General features: G+C 51.6%; 1 protein-coding gene across 1 annotated transcript; it reads left to right on the forward strand.

Annotated features, from left to right (window-relative positions):
* Window positions 1-3,242: 3,242 nt before the first annotated feature.
* FCRLB (Fc receptor like B) lies at window positions 3,243-7,915 on the forward strand (the record flags this gene model as incomplete). Its single annotated transcript, XM_080824410.1, has 6 exons — window positions 3,243-3,273; window positions 3,562-3,582; window positions 3,914-4,168; window positions 5,729-5,995; window positions 6,677-6,955; window positions 7,500-7,915. The coding sequence occupies 6 exons, from the start codon at window positions 3,243-3,245 to the stop codon at window positions 7,913-7,915; spliced, it is 1,269 nt and encodes a 422-aa protein (XP_080680536.1).
* Between the last annotated feature and the right edge of the window lie 8,828 nt (window positions 7,916-16,743).

Here is a 16,743-nt window from a genome sequence, read left to right on the forward strand (position 1 = left end):
TGTAGGGCTCTGTGGGCAGAGTAGAGTCTGCTTGAGATTCTCTCTCTCCCTCTCCCTCTGTCACTCCCCCTGCTCACTCACTCTTTCTCTCTCTCTCTCTCTCAAATAAATAAATAAATCTCTAAAAAAAAAAAAAAAAGGGTCTCCTGGGCAGGTCAGATGGTTAAGCATCTGCCTTTGGCTCAGATCATGATGCCCAGGTCCTAGGATGGTGCCCCGAGTCCAGCTCCTTGCTCAGGAGGAGTCTGACTTTTCCTCCCTCTCTGCCCCTCCCCCTACCTCATGCATGCTCTCTCTCTCTCTCTCTCTCTCTCTCAAATGAATAAATAAAATCTTTTTAAAAAATAAAGAACAATCTTATGAGCAGGAATCCCACTTCTAGAGACACATTCAAAGGAAACGAAATCATTATCTCAAGGAGATATCTGCGCTCCCAAGTTCAATGCAGTACTGTTCACAGTAGCCAAAGTGTGGGAACTACCTAAATGCTAAACGTCTATCAAAGATGAAGGGATGAAGGAAACGTGAGACTTGTGTGTGTGTGTGTGTGTGTGAAAGTCCTGCCATTCACAGCAACATGGATGAACTTGGAAGACATTCCGCTAAGCAAAATAAGCCAGACGCAGAAAGGCAAATATTATTTATGTGTGGAATCTAAAATAGACTCAAGCAGATGGTAGAATGGTGGTTGTCAGAGGCTCAGAGAGAAAGAGAGAGAGAGAGAATGAGGAATTGCTTCATGAGATTATGCAGCCTGAGAAGTCCCACGATTGGGCGTCTGCCGCAGGAGGCCCGGGAAGATATAATTCAGTCTGAGTCCAAAGGCCTGAGAAGCAGGAAAGCTGATGGTATAAATCCCAGTCCGAGGGCCAGAGAAGATGAGATGAGATAGCCCTGCTCAGTCATAGAAGCACAGGGGAAAGGGGACTGGGCAAACTCCTCTTACCTCTGGCTTTTGCTCTAAAAGAGAAAATAATGCCTAGAACACAACACCATTTATGTATATCAATAACACGAGACCTTCCTCAGGGATGAACATGTGTGTGTATCGGGTACATCTGATAAGCATCACGCCATGGGTACTCGTGGGGGGCAGAGGGGAAGGGTCGTGTGCATAGAGGTAAAAAATAAATAATAGACCTGGAGAGGGGACCTGAACAGTCTGGGGTGACAAACTGCTGTGAGCAGGAGAGAGAGTGCACATTTGGGAGTGAGATGGACTTCTACTCAAATCCCAGCGCAGGACTAGGGTGTCCGCGGGCTCAGGTGCTCCCCGCTCCAGCACTCACGGAGAGTAAGGAGGCACCGTCATGGTCAGCAGCAGCAGCACTGTCATCATCACTGAGAATATTTTGGTCTTCCGAATTCTTAGCGGAAGATGGCGTATCTTGTCCACAAATTACGTCATGATGGGCTTCCAAGAATTGCTCAGGTAACAAGTGATAACTGCTACATCTCTGCCCAGCAAAGGGGTGAAGAATTAGAAATTCTGCTGGGAAAAGTCTTGGATGGAGAAAAAGATCCAACATGGGGGAAAATGCAGAAGGAAGCCCAGAATAAAGATATGTTGGGTGGGCACAGTACGACAGGAAGTCTATCGATGGGTCTAGAGATTTTCAGGAAGTCTATACACCTCATGAATATTTGGTGTAATCAGGTCCCTGCTTTTCAGATCCATATGACTATCTGTCTTTTGTTAAAATCTGTTCACAAACAGGATCTGGAATGGCCAGCCTACCTTAAATGAACAACCACATTTCTCTAAGAGCCATTTGCATTTTTTAAATATTTTATTTTATTATTTATTTATTTGACAGAGAGAGAGAGAGTGAGAGAGGGAATACAGGAAGGGGAAGCAGGAGTGGGAGAAGAAGACTTCCTGAAGAGCAGGGAGCCCATGGTGGGGCATAATCCCAGGATGCTTAACAACTGAGCCACCAGGGCATTTGCATTTTTAACAAAAGCTGCTGTGTAAAGAACAACCATGAGGGAATTCTCGGAGTGGAGTTTTGGCTATCAGCAAGCAAGAGGGAGAAGACTGTTTAAGGGAGTTGACAGTGTTTAATCGTCCTTTCCCTCCCTGCCACTGTCCCAGCGGAAAGAGGTGCCTGGGACTCTAAGACCACAGGTGAGGATAGGAGACCGTCCAAGGAGACATACAATCAGGTTGGAAAATTCATTAAGTATTTACATGAGAATTCAGGTTCTCCATTGCTTAGGGTATGATCACATGGCTCTTGAAGCACAAGAATTAGAGCTGGGAGGTCAGATCTGAGAAGTTTCTGAGGGGCTGATGCAGTGACCTCTGTCCACCAGGTAAGGAGTCCTGGCACTGGGGCATGGCTGGGGTGGTAGTTGGGGGCGGCTTGTAGGGATGGGTAGAGGGGAGGAAGGCACAAGGGAGTGGAGATGCTGTAGGGTGAGATCGCTTGGGTGGGTCAAAAACAACCTTTCTGATGGTTTAAGTTTTCAGGAAGGGAGAAAGAAGGGGAAACACATTGCAGTTCCCTCCTTAACTGGAACTTCAGAAAACAGTGACAGGGAAGGTGTTTGGCGAGTCCTACCCTTCTGTCCGCTCATCTGCGGGACGCTGCTAGCTCTGGGGACAGGGACCCCAGGGCCAGCCTCCCAAGGCCTCGCACCAGCAGGGAATGAGCAGAATAAAGGCCCTAGGTAGACGTTGAGGACATAGGGAGGCATTTCCATCAGTTGAGGCTTACAGGGCCAGCTGGGGGCAGGTGCGATGGGAGGGGGATGTCAGTGGGAGCCTGAAGGGGACAGGGTCACCTGTCACCATCTGGGGTTGGATGTGGCTTTCTTAGGCTGCAGAGGGCATAAGCTCTGCTCCGAATGCCTTCTCTGTAGGGGTTGGGGCTGGACTGAGATGTGATGGGAGGTGGCTTCAGGGGTGGTAGGGAAGACGGTGCCTGGTGCCTGGGACACCTGAGGGCTGACACTTATCCAGCCCGCGTCCTGCTGTCTCCAATCACCATCTTCAGGAATTGAGAGTGGGTGGGAGGCAAGCAGTGCCCCCGCCCCGCCCCCGGGGCTCAGTGGTCAGCACTGGTCAGCCTTTCCAGTAGTAAAATGGAGACATTAATTGTCTCTGCCTCTTTGATTGCTGTGAGGATGAAAGATGAAGTTAAGACATGGTGTTAGGGAAAAAAGAGAACAGCGGTGGAACAAAGCGCTTAAAAACTTATTGCAGACATCGTCCTGCAGCCGCTGAGGGCAGGTCCGTCATGTGGGCACTGACAGCCCTTCTGCTCCTAGGTGAGTCCTCCGTGCACCACCAATAGCACAGGGACTGGCTGTAGGGGAGAGGGGACCAGAGTGTGTGTGTGTGTGTGTGTGTGTGTGTGTGTGTGTTGGGCGTTAGTCCCCAATTCCAAACAGCAGTTCACTATTTTTCGAGGATAAAGAGAAGGGGGTTTTCTCAGAGCCAGGGAAACTGAAAGCAGAAGAAAACCAGGTCTTGAGACCCGTGGAGTTTTCCCTCTGCTGAGGAGGTCCCTTCCCTTCCTCTCATCTCTGACATTCCCCTTCACTCTCGTGTTGCAGTCCCAAGCGGCGGGCGAGCTGGTGAGTCTTCACATCCCTCAGCCCAATTTTTGACAACTTCCACGCACACCCCCCAAGTGGCCTGCTTGGGCACTCCCCACTTCCTGGACTTTGGGGGACAGTGTCTCTTCCCATGTCTCCTCAATCCCTGTGACTCAGTTTACTTCTAAGCACTTTGAAATGGGTCCTGGGAACTTGCAGTCCCGTGTGGTGTGTCCTGCCACGGGGATGGTGTGGTGATGTGGGCTGGGTCCTGGAAGCTGGAGTTTGCTCAGATTTGCCAACCTCACACATTCTGGGCACCTCGGCTTGATTCTCTTGCCCACCTTGGCCCCCTTCCACACACCCCCAGCTACTCTGGAGAAGCCCACATTGTCTCTACACCCACCCTGGACCACCATCTTCAAGGGGGAGCGGGTAACCTTGCGCTGTGACGGGTACCACCCTCCGCTTCTGGAGCTCCGGCCCATCAGCACTCTCTGGTACTCGGGCCACCTCCTTCTGCCCTCCCACAAGAAGAGCATTGAGGTGCAGACCCCAGGGGTGTATCGATGCCAGACTCGGGGAGCACCTGTCAGTGACCCCATCCATCTCTCTGTTTCCAACGGTGAGTGTTTGAGCCTGGGGGCGGGGCTCCGCTCATCTCCCCTGGCCTTACTGGCCCTCCAGTGGGAGAGAACATCGGGCCACTCTGTCTGGGGCGGGGAGTGGGAACTATCTAGGGTCTCGGCAGCTGTGGAGGTCTGCATGGCACTATGTGAGAGAGGCGGTAAGGCTTGTCTGACCCCAAAGGTCCCCTCACCCCTCTGCCTGAGTGGGAGGCAATAAACATTTGTGCTTATTTAAGAGACTAGCTCAGAAGGGCAGAGGCTCTGAGGACCTGGGGTACTGGACAGGGAACTTTGGAGGAGGGGTCAGCAAAGGACGGGGGAGAGCAAGGGGGGGTAGGGAGTGAGGGTCCCTGGGCAGGCTGTGTGCAGCTGGGAGAATTACTCCTGATTGAACAGCACGATGCTTTTCTGTGCTTCCCAGCAGCAAAACAGGGACAATAATTGTATCTGTGTCTTTGGTTGTTGTGAGGATGAAACATGAATTACGACACGTTGTCAGGGAAAAAAGAGGACAGCCATGGAACAAAGCACTCACAAGTTTATTGCAGACATACACGGGTACATAGGGCTCAATTCAGAAACTGACTTCCCGGAGTCACTTAAAGGGTTTCAAAGCAGGATAAGAAAATAGCAATAATTCATTCTTTAGAGTACAGGATTAGCTGCTTGATAGGGAATATCACCTCATCTTAGCCTGAAGGGCCACGATTTGTATTCAGGATTCAAAGATCATCCCTCCCGTAGCATCTGCATCTACCTCCTGCCTGCACTCTGGTTTGTTGTTTGGAAGTTGATAGTTCAGATAAGACACTGGCCACGAGAGCAGGTGGCTACCGACTGTGGAATAGAGTAGCAGACGGACTGGGACTGTTACTCGCAGAGTTCTCAGATGGCGTCCAGAACAGATCAGGTACGATGACGATGGCGATCCGTAAATATGAGGTGCTGTGGGAGATGCCCTGCCCTGTCCTGCAGGGTTAGGGAAGTTTCCTGGAGGAGAAAAGGTCTAAAGCTAGACCTACAGGACAAGTAGGTCTCAACTAAAACAGAGTGTGTGTGTGTGGGGGGGGGGGGTCTTCTTGGCAGGTACAAAGGCCCCGGGCACAGAGCAGATACAGTTTTCCCAACATGTATGCTGGGCGTGGTTGCACTTAGCCTGCATTAGGAGTGGCAGGTGGGGACAGTGAGGGAGACACTGGGCAAGTGACAATACTGAGGTGGTCCTGGAAAGGTAAGCAGGGCCCAGGTGAAAAAGGCCCCTAGGGCATCCTGGGGAGTGTAAACCTGATCCTGATGGCCATTACTCTTTGATGGGGCTGGAACCCAGAACCAGGCATCTTTGCCTTCCTAATCCCTAAGGGCAGACGGGGCTTTCCTCTCCCCTCGCCTCCCAATGCATCCAGCTCTGAGGCTCCTGGGGCGCCCGCCTGCAGCGTATTAAGTGGGGAGGAGGCGAACCACCGTGCAGGGACGGGAGCAGGGGCGCCGAGGAGAACGGGAGACCCCCAGGGCTGGACTTCTCTGGGGATCAGGCCGGTCTGTGGTGACTGTCGTAGACTGGCTGATCCTGCAAGTGCCCTACGTGGCGGTGTTCGAGGGCGAGCCGCTGGTCATGCGCTGCCGCGGCTGGTACGACAAGATGGTCTACAAGCTTCACTACTACCACGACGGCAAGGCGGTGCGCTACTTCCACTCCAGCGCCAACTACACGGTGCCGCAGGCGCGCGCCAGCGACAGCGGCCGCTACCAGTGCTCGGGCACCATGCGCATCCCGGTGGAGAGCGCGCCCATGTTCTCCGCCAAGGCGGCCGTGACCGTGCAAGGTGGGGAACACCTGGGGCCCGGGAGGGAGGCAATCGAGCGCTGGGAAATTCTGGGACCGGTACCAAGGGGGGCAGGGAGGAAGGAGGTTGAAGTCGCCGCCGCGAGGCAGATTTCTCCCCGAGCCCACGGAAGTTTCGTCTCTCCTCCGCTGTGAAGGCGCCCCTACTGCTCAGCCTGCGCGGGGACGAGTGTCCCTTCCCTCCCGCACACCTCCGGCTTCTTACTCCGGGTGGAACTCTACATAGGGGGCCGCTCTATCCAAGTCCCAGGCAGAAGGGGCGGCAGGGGTCGGGGTCGCTGTACTAGTGGGGCGAGGAAACGGCTCGGAGCATCCTGCCAGGCAGACGCGGCCACCCCTTCTAGTCCGGGGATCAAACTGGGTGTCAGTCGGGATGTGACAAGAAGCGTCTTGCCGGCTCTCCCCCGACTCCCCTGCGAGCTTTCCTCATCCTTGGAGGCCTCGGCCCCTTGCCCCGCACTTCAGAAGTCTTCCCCCCTCCCTCTGCACGCACACACAAGCCTCCTCCCACCCCTTCTCCGTCCCCTGGTCCGCGGGGAGCCCTCGAGGGAAACCCGAAGGACAGAGGGGTCGCGGGGCCGTGGACACGCGAGACCTCGTCCCCTGGGACCCCTGCGCTGGCCCACCGTGTACCCTCAGCCTCCGGAACCCCTCTCCGCAGAGCTGTTCCCGGCGCCGGTGCTGAGGGTGACGCGCCGGGCGGAGGCCCGCGGCGGGGTGGCCGTGCGCTGCGACACCCGCCTGCACCCGCAGAAGCGCGACACGCCGCTGCAGTTCGCCTTCTACAAGTACAGTCGCCCCGTGCGCCGCTTCGACTGGGGCGCCGAGTACACGGTCCCCGAGTCCGAGGTCGAGGAGCTCGAGTCGTACTGGTGCGAGGCCGCTACCGCCACGCGGAGCGTCCGGAAACGCAGCCCTTGGCTGCAGCTTGCTGGGCGCGGTGAGTGACCGCACGCTCCGCGCACGTTTCCCCGCAACCCATCCCACCCCACCCCGCGGTGGGCAGCCCCGCCTCCGCCTCCGCACCCCGAGTCTCCCTCGCGTCACGCGGCCCTCCCAGTTCCATCTCCCCATCTCCGCCCTCCTCACTCCTCCCCCTCCCTTCTCTCCTCTCCACGCCTCCCCCTCCGCCCTCCTCACTTCTCCCCTCCCTCCCTTCTCTCCTCTCTACCCCACCTCCTCCGCCCTCTTCATCCCCCTTCTCTTCCTCCTCTCCACCTCCTCCTCTCCGACCTCTCACCCCGCCCCTTCCTCTCTCCTTTCCATCCCGTGACCCCTTTCACAGCCCTCCCATCCCTCGCTCTTCTCCACCCCATGCCCTCTGCCCTCCTCACCCTTCCCCCTTTCTCTCTCGTCTCCACCCCACCCCCTCTTCTTCACTCCTCCTCTCCCCTTCGCTCCACCCCCGCCCTCCTTACTCCCCTCCGGCCCGTGGGCCCCGCTTCCCCCGCAGGCTGTGCGAGAGCCGTGTGTTGCGTTCGCAGGTTCTCCGCTGGACTTGGCGTCCACCACGGCCGCAGTCCTCCAGGCTGCCACGTTGGCGCCGGGTAACCAGCCGCTTTCCTTCAGAAAGCCCCCGGTGTCCAGATCGGCCCCGTCGGTCACCTCCGTCCAGAACACCACCTCATCGGGGCTGCAGTTCCCCGCGGGCAGAGCCCCCACTGCTGGGCCGCCGGTCTGCGCCCCGCCGACCCCCTTGGAACCATCCGCTGGAGCCCTGAAACCCGACGTGGACCTTCTGCTCCAAGAAATGCAGCTGCTCAAGGGCCTTCTGAACCGGGTGGTCCTGGAATTAAAGGAGCCCCAGGCCTTCCCAGAGCACAGGGGAACGCTGGAGACCCCCACTTCCCACTTTGCCGTGAGCCGGAGAACCCCGGAGACCACTATTGTGGAGAGCTGAGGGGGCGGGGGCGCTCCTGTCCCCGCCTCCAGGCTCCGGCCTCTCCTCTCCCCTGCTTCCCACCTGCAGAGACCCCGCGAAGCCATCTCTGCTCGCGCTTTGTTTGGCGGTGATGGTAAAGGAGCATCATAAAGTGTGGTGGCTGACGATCTGGGGTCGCATCCTTCTTGAGCATCTGCAAGCGGGAGGGCGGTCCCCAGGTCTCTTCCTCCCCTCGCAGGACTCCCTTTCCGTTCCTTGCCTTCTGTTGGCAAGTTTATTTAGTCACCCTTAGCTTTTCATAGATGCCCACCCAGTACACATGGCAGCACAGGAAATAGTTGGGTGTTTCAGGTCGTTGAGACAATGAGCCCTTTGGCTTCTCCGGCCCCCGTGGAGCTGGACAGTCGGGTGGGCTCTGGCCAGTCTCACTTCAGCCAGAGCTTAAACTAAGCCGTATTATTTGGATTCAGAAAATTCTTTCAAGGAAGTTTTAAGACAGATCCTGAAAATTGCAGAATTCTAGTTTTTAGCAGTTTTTTTCTTCCCTAAGAGCCACTTCAACCCTAACACACCTAGACACGCATGACCTGGTCCATATACCATCCTGCATGGTGACTTCACTGTTACTTGAAGGAAAAAAGCAAGACACCGTGTCAGTTGCGATCTCAGGAATGTGTTCATTACAAGCCCCGTTTTCATGAGTCCCCATCTGCCTGCTAGAGCCATTTATTCTCCGCAGGGCTGGTGTGACTTGTTCCCAGAAGGTCATGGGGTCCACATCCATCATTAAGTAAGCGCACTATTAAGGCTAAGAACTGATAACAACTCAACCCTCCCATCTTTCACTTCAACTTGAACTTGTCAAAACCCAATTTCCCCTTTCTTTTTGAGTGATCAACCAGAATGACATCAACATCCTTCATCATAGTCTTCTTAGTATGATTCATCACCCTATTATTACAAAGTCATTAAAATTGTACAGGGAGAGAGGCAGGCAGGTACACACATAAATTACAGTGCAATGTAATAAGTGCTCTCTGAAACAGGGGAATTCAGAGAAGAAAGCTGAATCTTGAAAAAAAGAGTAAGAATTCAAGTGGAGATGTGAAAAAGGTTAGGAGTTGGGTGTGTGGGCTGTGGAAACAAACACATGGAGACTTGAAAGATCCTCGTGTGTTTGTAGAGCTGCAAATAATTTGAGAGTTGTTGGAGAATTGTGTGTGTTTCTGTGGGGGGAGATGACTTTTAGGGACGAGATGACAGGAGATGAACATGGAGAAGTAAAAGGGGATCAGAACCTGAGAGTCTTGTTAAGAGGTTCATCAGCCTGTTGGATATTTGGGATGGGGTTTGGAAGCATTCTTTACTGAAGGCATCAAAAAGCCTTATTGGAGGAGATGCCAATTTAAAATCAGAAAAAGAAAAATCAATTAAACAGATCTCAGTGGACACTTACTTATTTCTGAGAAGGCATGTCCAGGCCCCTATAATCCAGTACTGGGTTCTGGTTTCAAGAATTACGATGACTCTGGTTTCCAGCTCTCTAATGCAAGCTCATCTGTCTTCTCAGAACTCTCCTAGAGTTCTGGCTAATCCCCTGTTACTCCAGGGGCAAAGGTCCTTCCTCCTTCGATTTTGTTCTGCTGATGTTTCTGCCATCTCTGAATTAGATAGGAAGTGACCAGTTTTAGTACCATGAAGCTTAGGAATCAAAGGATTGCAAATCAAAAACCCCCAAAACCAAAGAAACCAGTTCTCATTTTTCAAGAGAGAAAAAAAGTGAAATTGCAACTCACAAGAGATCTAGTAGGGCAGTATCTCCTTCACTCACATCCTGTTAGTAGCCACAATACACCTCTTCCTTCCTGTCCTGTCACCTTCCTCACTTTTGCACTAGAGATGTGGGAGATGGGGAAGAATAAGGCTTAAGCATTAGAATGGAAGTCTTCATGCTGCAAATTCTGTGTGTGTGTGTGTGTGTGTGTGTGTGTGTGTGTGTCACCAGGGGCAAGAGGGATTGACTCATAAGCCCTCCTGCCCTCTGTTTTAAGCCCCCAGGTCTCATAGATCATTAACAACTCCTGTTAATGATCTCCAGGAAGGTCTACACTGTGAAAATAGCAGAAAATAATCAGACAGGCAGCCTACTGGCCATGCCCTTGTGGGGTGGGGGTCGGGGAATGACCTCATCCAGCTTCCGGTTGAAGTTCCAACATGCATTCAAGGAAACAGAAGACTAGCTAGTCCAGGCTTCCCCAGGAGAGCTTAGAGCTCATTCTGAAGCAGCAAGGATAGCCGCAAAATGCTGGAGAATCCCGAGGAGGAAGTTGCTTCTCTCTGGTTCTCTGATCAGTTCAGTGTCTTAGACTCAAGTCTCAGACTCTAAACCAGATTCCAGGCAAGGAACCCAACTGTCCGTTATCAGAGAGCAGAGAGAATCCTGGCAAGTTGTTCCATTTGGATCTCAGCCTCCCCGAGTCTCAGTTTCTTATCTCATCTCAACTCTATAGAAAGGGGAAACACTTTGGGTTCTACACTGATGACATCTTCCCTAAGAGATTGAATCAAATCCTCTGGTTAGAGTGGAAACTCCTCATCATGGCCCATGTAGCCCATTCACCCTGTACTGCAGTCACACCGAACCCTCGCTCTCTCCCCAACACAGTGCCTTGCCCACCTCTGTGCCTTGTCATATACTCTTGCCTCAACCCCCATGGGGGGCTGCTCAGGCCTTCTGAGCCCCAGTGTCCTCATCTGCAAAATGAGGGAAATAAGAGAAACCTTACAGGGAGACACAAACAAGTAAATGAATCCTTTCGTTACCAAAAGTCTTAAGACAGAGGATGTTAGAATGCTTAGAAGCACAGAGGAGGGACACGAAGCCCACCGTGGGGGTCCACAAGTCATTTCCCGGAGAGATGACATCTGCCAGTCCCTATTGACAGAGTATTAGATTATTTCTAAACTTCTGCTGTTTTACATTATGCTGCAGTGAATATCCTTACCCCTAGATCTTTTTTTTAAAGATTTATTTATTTATTTATTTATTTGAGAGAGAGAGAACACCATCAGGGGAGAGGGTGAGGGAGAGAGGATCCTCAAGCAGACTCCCCAGCGAGTGCAGAGCTCTACGTAGCTTGATCACATGACCCTGAGATCATCACCTGAGCCAAAATCAAGAGTCGGAAGCTTAACCAGCTGAGCCGCCCAGGCGTCCATCCCCTACATCTTTACACCTGTCTTTGAATAGATCTATGGGATAAACTCCTATAAGAAAAACTGTTGGATTTTATATTGCATTTTAATAGATGTTGTCAAATTATCCCTTAAAGAGACTGTAACAATTTGAATTTCTGCTAGGTATGCATGAGAGGGCTTGTCTCGCCTACCCTAGCCATGAGAGCACACCATCACGCTTTTCTTTCTTAATTAGACCCAGAGAATCTTTTAACTCTTTACCCACTGTTCAGTGTTCCCACTGGATCCTGAGCCGTTACTGACTTAGTGTTCCGTAGCAGCCCAGAGCCAATGTCCCTGTTTGTGATGCTGCCCCACCCGTCTTCTGAATTACCTGCTCCTGGTCCATAGTTAACTAAGGGAAATGCACTCCTGACCCTACTTACTGATTAAGAGCAGACTTTCTGCCAAGTAGAGCTCTTATCTCCAACATATACTACAGTGAGCCCATGTTGGGTTAGCTCCTTCCCCAGTCACCACACCTGCAAAGGTAACTGGTCTCCATGCTCAAACCCTCCTCATAATGAGAGGCCTCATATAATTGTATATCCCTGGTCCCGCTAAGATCCAAGGCAGAAGAATAGGGGTCAGACATTTTCATCTTTTTCAGTTCAAAGGAGCCAATCTTATTGCAGGCATGTAGGAGATAGTCATTCTCCCCCTCCCTTAAAGTGAATATGCCCCCAGTGTACCGTGTTAAATTGTAATAGCCAGGCTACTCAGTTTTGGACCTAGAGGTCCCCGAGCGTAGAGGTTTAGAACGCTGGCTCAGGAGCTCAGACTTGGGTTCAAATGTGATTTGAAATGGTTTTGTTATAGCTTTTATGCACTGCACTCCTTAGGGGGACACAGAATAAACCTGATTCCTGATCCTCTTGTGAGCCCTTCACAGATTTTTAAAGACTCTGGGTAGGTCATGTTTAGGTTTTATTAAAGATAGATTCTTTTTCTTGTTGTTATTATTTTTTTTTTTCAGTATTTGCAACCATCCCTAATTCAGCGTTCCTTCTCCATTCTGGCTTTTCTGAGCACATCTCCAGCTGCTCTATCTCTGGTTTAGAACATGGGACCCACAATTGATTACAGTTCCTCAGGGGGGCCTGTCTGGGGAGAGTAAGGCAGGAAGGCAGGATTTTATTTTTATTTTTTACAATCAAGCAATTGCACTCGTGATGGGATGTCTACAGTGATATTTCATGACACAGTAGACGTGAAATTCTGAAACCAGTTTATCACACACACAATTTACAGAGGAAATGGTGGAGGATCTGTTCTCTGACTTCTGGACGCCGCAGTCGCAAGGAGATTAAAAGGGGGAGGAGCACGAGGAAGAGAGAGGGTGTACAAAGAGATTCCTTTGCCATGATACGAGTTCCCGTCACAATTCCTCCTCATAGTGTGTGTAAGGACCTATTTTATACTTTTATATTTTAGCAAGAGGCTTTCATTGAGGTTAAACAAAAACCTTGTTGTTTAACCCTTAAACTGTCCCTGCTCCCCTTCCTCCAGGGGAATCACTTAAAAACAAGTCCCAGAAACCAGCTCCAGGTAACAAAGCCCAGGTACAAGGGTGGGTCAGGCCAGGTGGAGAAATTGATCAGTGGGGGGTTGCATACTGTCTCCCTGGCTACCAAGGAGTATGGGCCCCCGCCCTTTGGGAACCTTTTTGGCGCCAATCCTAATCAAGGTGTAATAGGCTGGTTCAAATGTCTACTAGGGTAAATTGTAATTCAATGGGTCACCTAGCATCACTGTGGAGTTTTCCTGTGTGTGTTACAATCTCATTGGCCACCTGTGCGTGGCCAGGCCCGACCGCATGGCCTTTGCCCTTAAAAGCTAGTCTGTGAAACAAAGAAGGGTCACCCTCTCTTGTAAGAGGTGCGTCCCCAAACGTTCAGTTCGATTCTTGATGCTTGGCATGAAATAAAGCTTTGCTTGACCTTCGCTTTATATCAGTCTCGCTCCTTTAATCACGGACCCATTATTGGGTCCATGTGAAGGACCCTTCAAATAGTGTGAAGGTGTGGGAAGCTCCCCATGTCTCCCTCAAGCCTGATGATGAAAATGCCCATGGGGGGGGGCACCTGGGTGGCTCAGTGGGTTAAAGCCTCTGCCTTCAGCTCAGGTCATGATCCCAGGGTCCTGGGATTGAGCCCCACATTGGGCTCTCTGCTCAGCGGGGGGCCTGCTCCCTCCTCTCTGCCTGCCTCTCTGCCTACTTGTGATCTCTGTCTGTCAAATAAATAAATAAAATCTTTAAAAAAGAAAAAAAAGAAAATGCGCATGGGGTCACTCAGGGAGGTCTGAAATGGGTTCAGTTGGGAGACACAGGGCACCCAGCCTGACTCACACCTCAGAAGGTTATGGTGAGAGGTTGACTATAGCACAGAAGAGCCTGTCTTGGGATCAAGACTGTGCTATAGAACATGCCGGGGCAAAGCCGCGTGTGTATTTCCATGGTTCCTGGAAGACGGAGCCTGAACCAGCAATCAAAAGGTTAATGGGACTAATCCCAGCTACAAGCTGGGACAAATTCAGCAGCAACTGGGCCTTTCATTTGCCTTTGAATATCCCTGACTCTCTCTGCTCCTCTGGGAGGCTGATTTGAGGTTTGCTCTCCAGTCTCCTCATTCCACAGCCTCTGGAATAAACCCTTTCCTTTGCTGTACACTTGTGTCTCCGTAAATGGTCTTTGTGGTGCATCGCGGGCAGACGAACTCGAATTTGGTTACAAGCTGTCATGGGGTTGTCTTGGTTCCTGTACTAAGGCCACCAGGAGGGGTTGTTTAAGTCACAGAGAAGCTGAAGGTGGATCTGAATTCCCGGAGCTGTGGGGGCAGGGGGGGCAGCCAGGGGAGCCGTCCTCTGAAATAAACAATCCCAGAAAGTCCACAAAGGTACCCATGGGGAAAAGCATTGGCTTAAGTGACCTGCCAAGTTCAGAGAGCAGAAAACTGCCCAGGTCCAAGAGAACTTCCTGCTTCCTTACCCATCCTCCCCGCTCTCTTCCCTCCAACTTTGGCTTAGGAGAGACCCCAAGGGAAATAGCCTAATGAGAGAGGGAGGGGGAGGGGATGGGGAGGCAGAAAGCAGGAGGGAGGCCGGTCAAGCTCCTTCCCCAAATCAGGACCTGAGCAGGGTAAGTAGGAGGACAAAGACTTATCTTTGAATTAAGTTTGGGGTCTGAGTAACGCGGGCGACTGGGCGTCCTAATTGATAAATTGGAACTACGCTTGTGACCTAAAGTCATTACAGGACTATCGATGATCAGAAGAAGCAGAAAAATCATGAGCTGTCTCAAACGGTAACGCACACCCGAGTCATCCAGCCCTCTCTGATGCAGGCTCTGGCTCAGTGGGTCCACGGTGGGGCCCGAGACCCAGCGTTTCTAACAAGCTCCCAGTGGATGCCAGTAGTGCTGGGAAAGTGGTGGGACCAGGGAAAGAGGGCCCCACTGAATGAATTTTAAATGGATTATGAAAAGGTTAAAGAGGAGCATTTTGATTATGCCATGAATTGTGCTTTCAACATACAAGTCGTCCACCATTATTTAATTTTTTAAGCAGAGGCTCATGAGGGACTATGTTGTACTTGTTTTTAAAAAGCCACAGTGTATAGAAAAATGTTCAAGTCCACTTTCAGATGCTACCTTCCCACCCCCGTGGGGGTTACAGAGGCCATCACCATCTAACAGCTTCGTGTGTGGTCTTCCAGGCCTTTATTTATTTTTTTAATCATTAACATATAATGTATTATTTGTTTCAGGGGTACAGGTCTGTGATTCATCAGTCTTTTTTTTTTTTTTTTTAAGATTATTTTATTTTTTTTGATACAGAGAGAGAGCACAGCAGGGGGAGCTGCAGAGGGAGAGGGAGAAGATGACCCTGGGATCATGACCTGAGTGAGCCAAAGGCAGATGCTTCACCAACTGAGCCACCCAGGTGCCCCCGTGATTCATCAGTCTTACACAATACGCAGCACTCACCACCAGCATATACCCTCCCCATCGTCCATTACCCAGACACCTCCCACCCCTCTCCACTCCAGCAACCCTCAGTTTGTTCACTTTTTCCTCTCTTCCCCTATGATCCTCTGCCTTGTTTCTCAAACCCCAAAGCCTCTGCACCCTCTTTCCAAAACGAACAGAAGCGACACAAGTACAGCCTCTTCGGCTTCTGAGTGGCCAGACGTCCACTGGGGCCCACACTGTGTGGCAAGGGAGTCTCTGTCCCTTCCAGCCGTCCAGGCTCCGCAGTTCAGGAAGGTAACTGAAGAGGTTGTGGAGGGAACGCTGACCCCAGGTCCAGAGATGGTGAAAGGCTGTCTTGGAATTTCCTGCTGTCGGGGACCTGGAGATTTAGTCCAGCTTGTTGATTCTAGAGACGGGGATAGAGACCCAGAGACGACAGGACTCGTTAGTGGTCGGGGAGAGACAGACACGGGGTCCCGGGTGGAGAAGGACAGTGGTTTTTCCAGGGGTCCAGTGATGTCATCCAGCCTCATTAAGCTTACTGCCCGCGAACCCACCTGTGGGACTGTTTCCATCTAAGGTGTGCTTCTTTGCCCCTCAACTCTTACTTGTGGGGCTCATTTGGGGGACGGAAGTGCAGAACCTTATGCTGATCTCTTTTGAATTTTGTCTCTGTTAGCTTCCTGTGATCATTTTGGATCCCAGCGTAGTTCCTCTCGGCTGTAACACACGCAAGTCGGGTAAGCCGGCCTTCGGTGCCCTAATCCAAATCAATCCACGACGACGACGACAACAGCAAGTTGTGTACAACAGGTGAAAGAAATTTAGGTCAGGACTCTCTCTCCCTAGAAATCTCTCTCCTTGATCCATTTCTGTCCCTTCTGGTACAGCCCGTTGCACCAACTACCAACCTCAACCCACGACTCAGTTGTTCTGATATCCGGCATATATTTCGGCGCTTGTCCACAGGAGATGTGGCCGAACCTGGAGAAGTACAGATCCAGGTGTGCGGCCAGTCTCCACCTGCCGCTGTTGTCGTTCTGCCGGGCAAAGAACAGGTTCTCGGAGCCAGACTGACCTTGGTGAGCTCGTGCTGGCGCCTAGTGGACGTTGCTGCCATTGCTGCTTTTAAACTGAGGGAGGTTGGGCGTCTGACCTCGAGCTTCCAGAAGACAATGGAATGACTCCATATTGACACGTACTGTGAAATGATCACCTCAGGAAGTCTACTTAACACCCATCACCACACATAGTTAACAGAATTTTTTTTTCCTGTGGCGAGAACTTTTAAGATCTACTCCCGGCAACTTTTAAGTATGCAGTAAAATATTATTCACGATCGTCCCCATGCCCACCATATGATTAGCTATAGTTAATAACCATGCGTCTGGGGCTAATAACACTGTGCTTAATGTAGCTAATTATTTCTGTAAGTGCTTATCGGTCATTTCTGCAGGAATCTGCTCTGGAATATTATCTCGGTTTGGAGGCAACCTTACTGGTTTGATGGTCTAAGGGTGTAGGGGGAGGTGGAGGCCTAGTCACTCAGCGCCCAGTGGGCTGCTAAGGGATCCCGAGACCCTCTGCGACAGGGGGCTGTGGAACCATGAGGTCTTCACAGGGGCTGCGACTCTTATGA

The sequence above is a fragment of the Martes martes genome (genome assembly GCF_963455335.1).
Source record: "Martes martes genome assembly, chromosome: 15".
Taxonomy (NCBI): Eukaryota; Metazoa; Chordata; class Mammalia; order Carnivora; family Mustelidae; genus Martes; species Martes martes.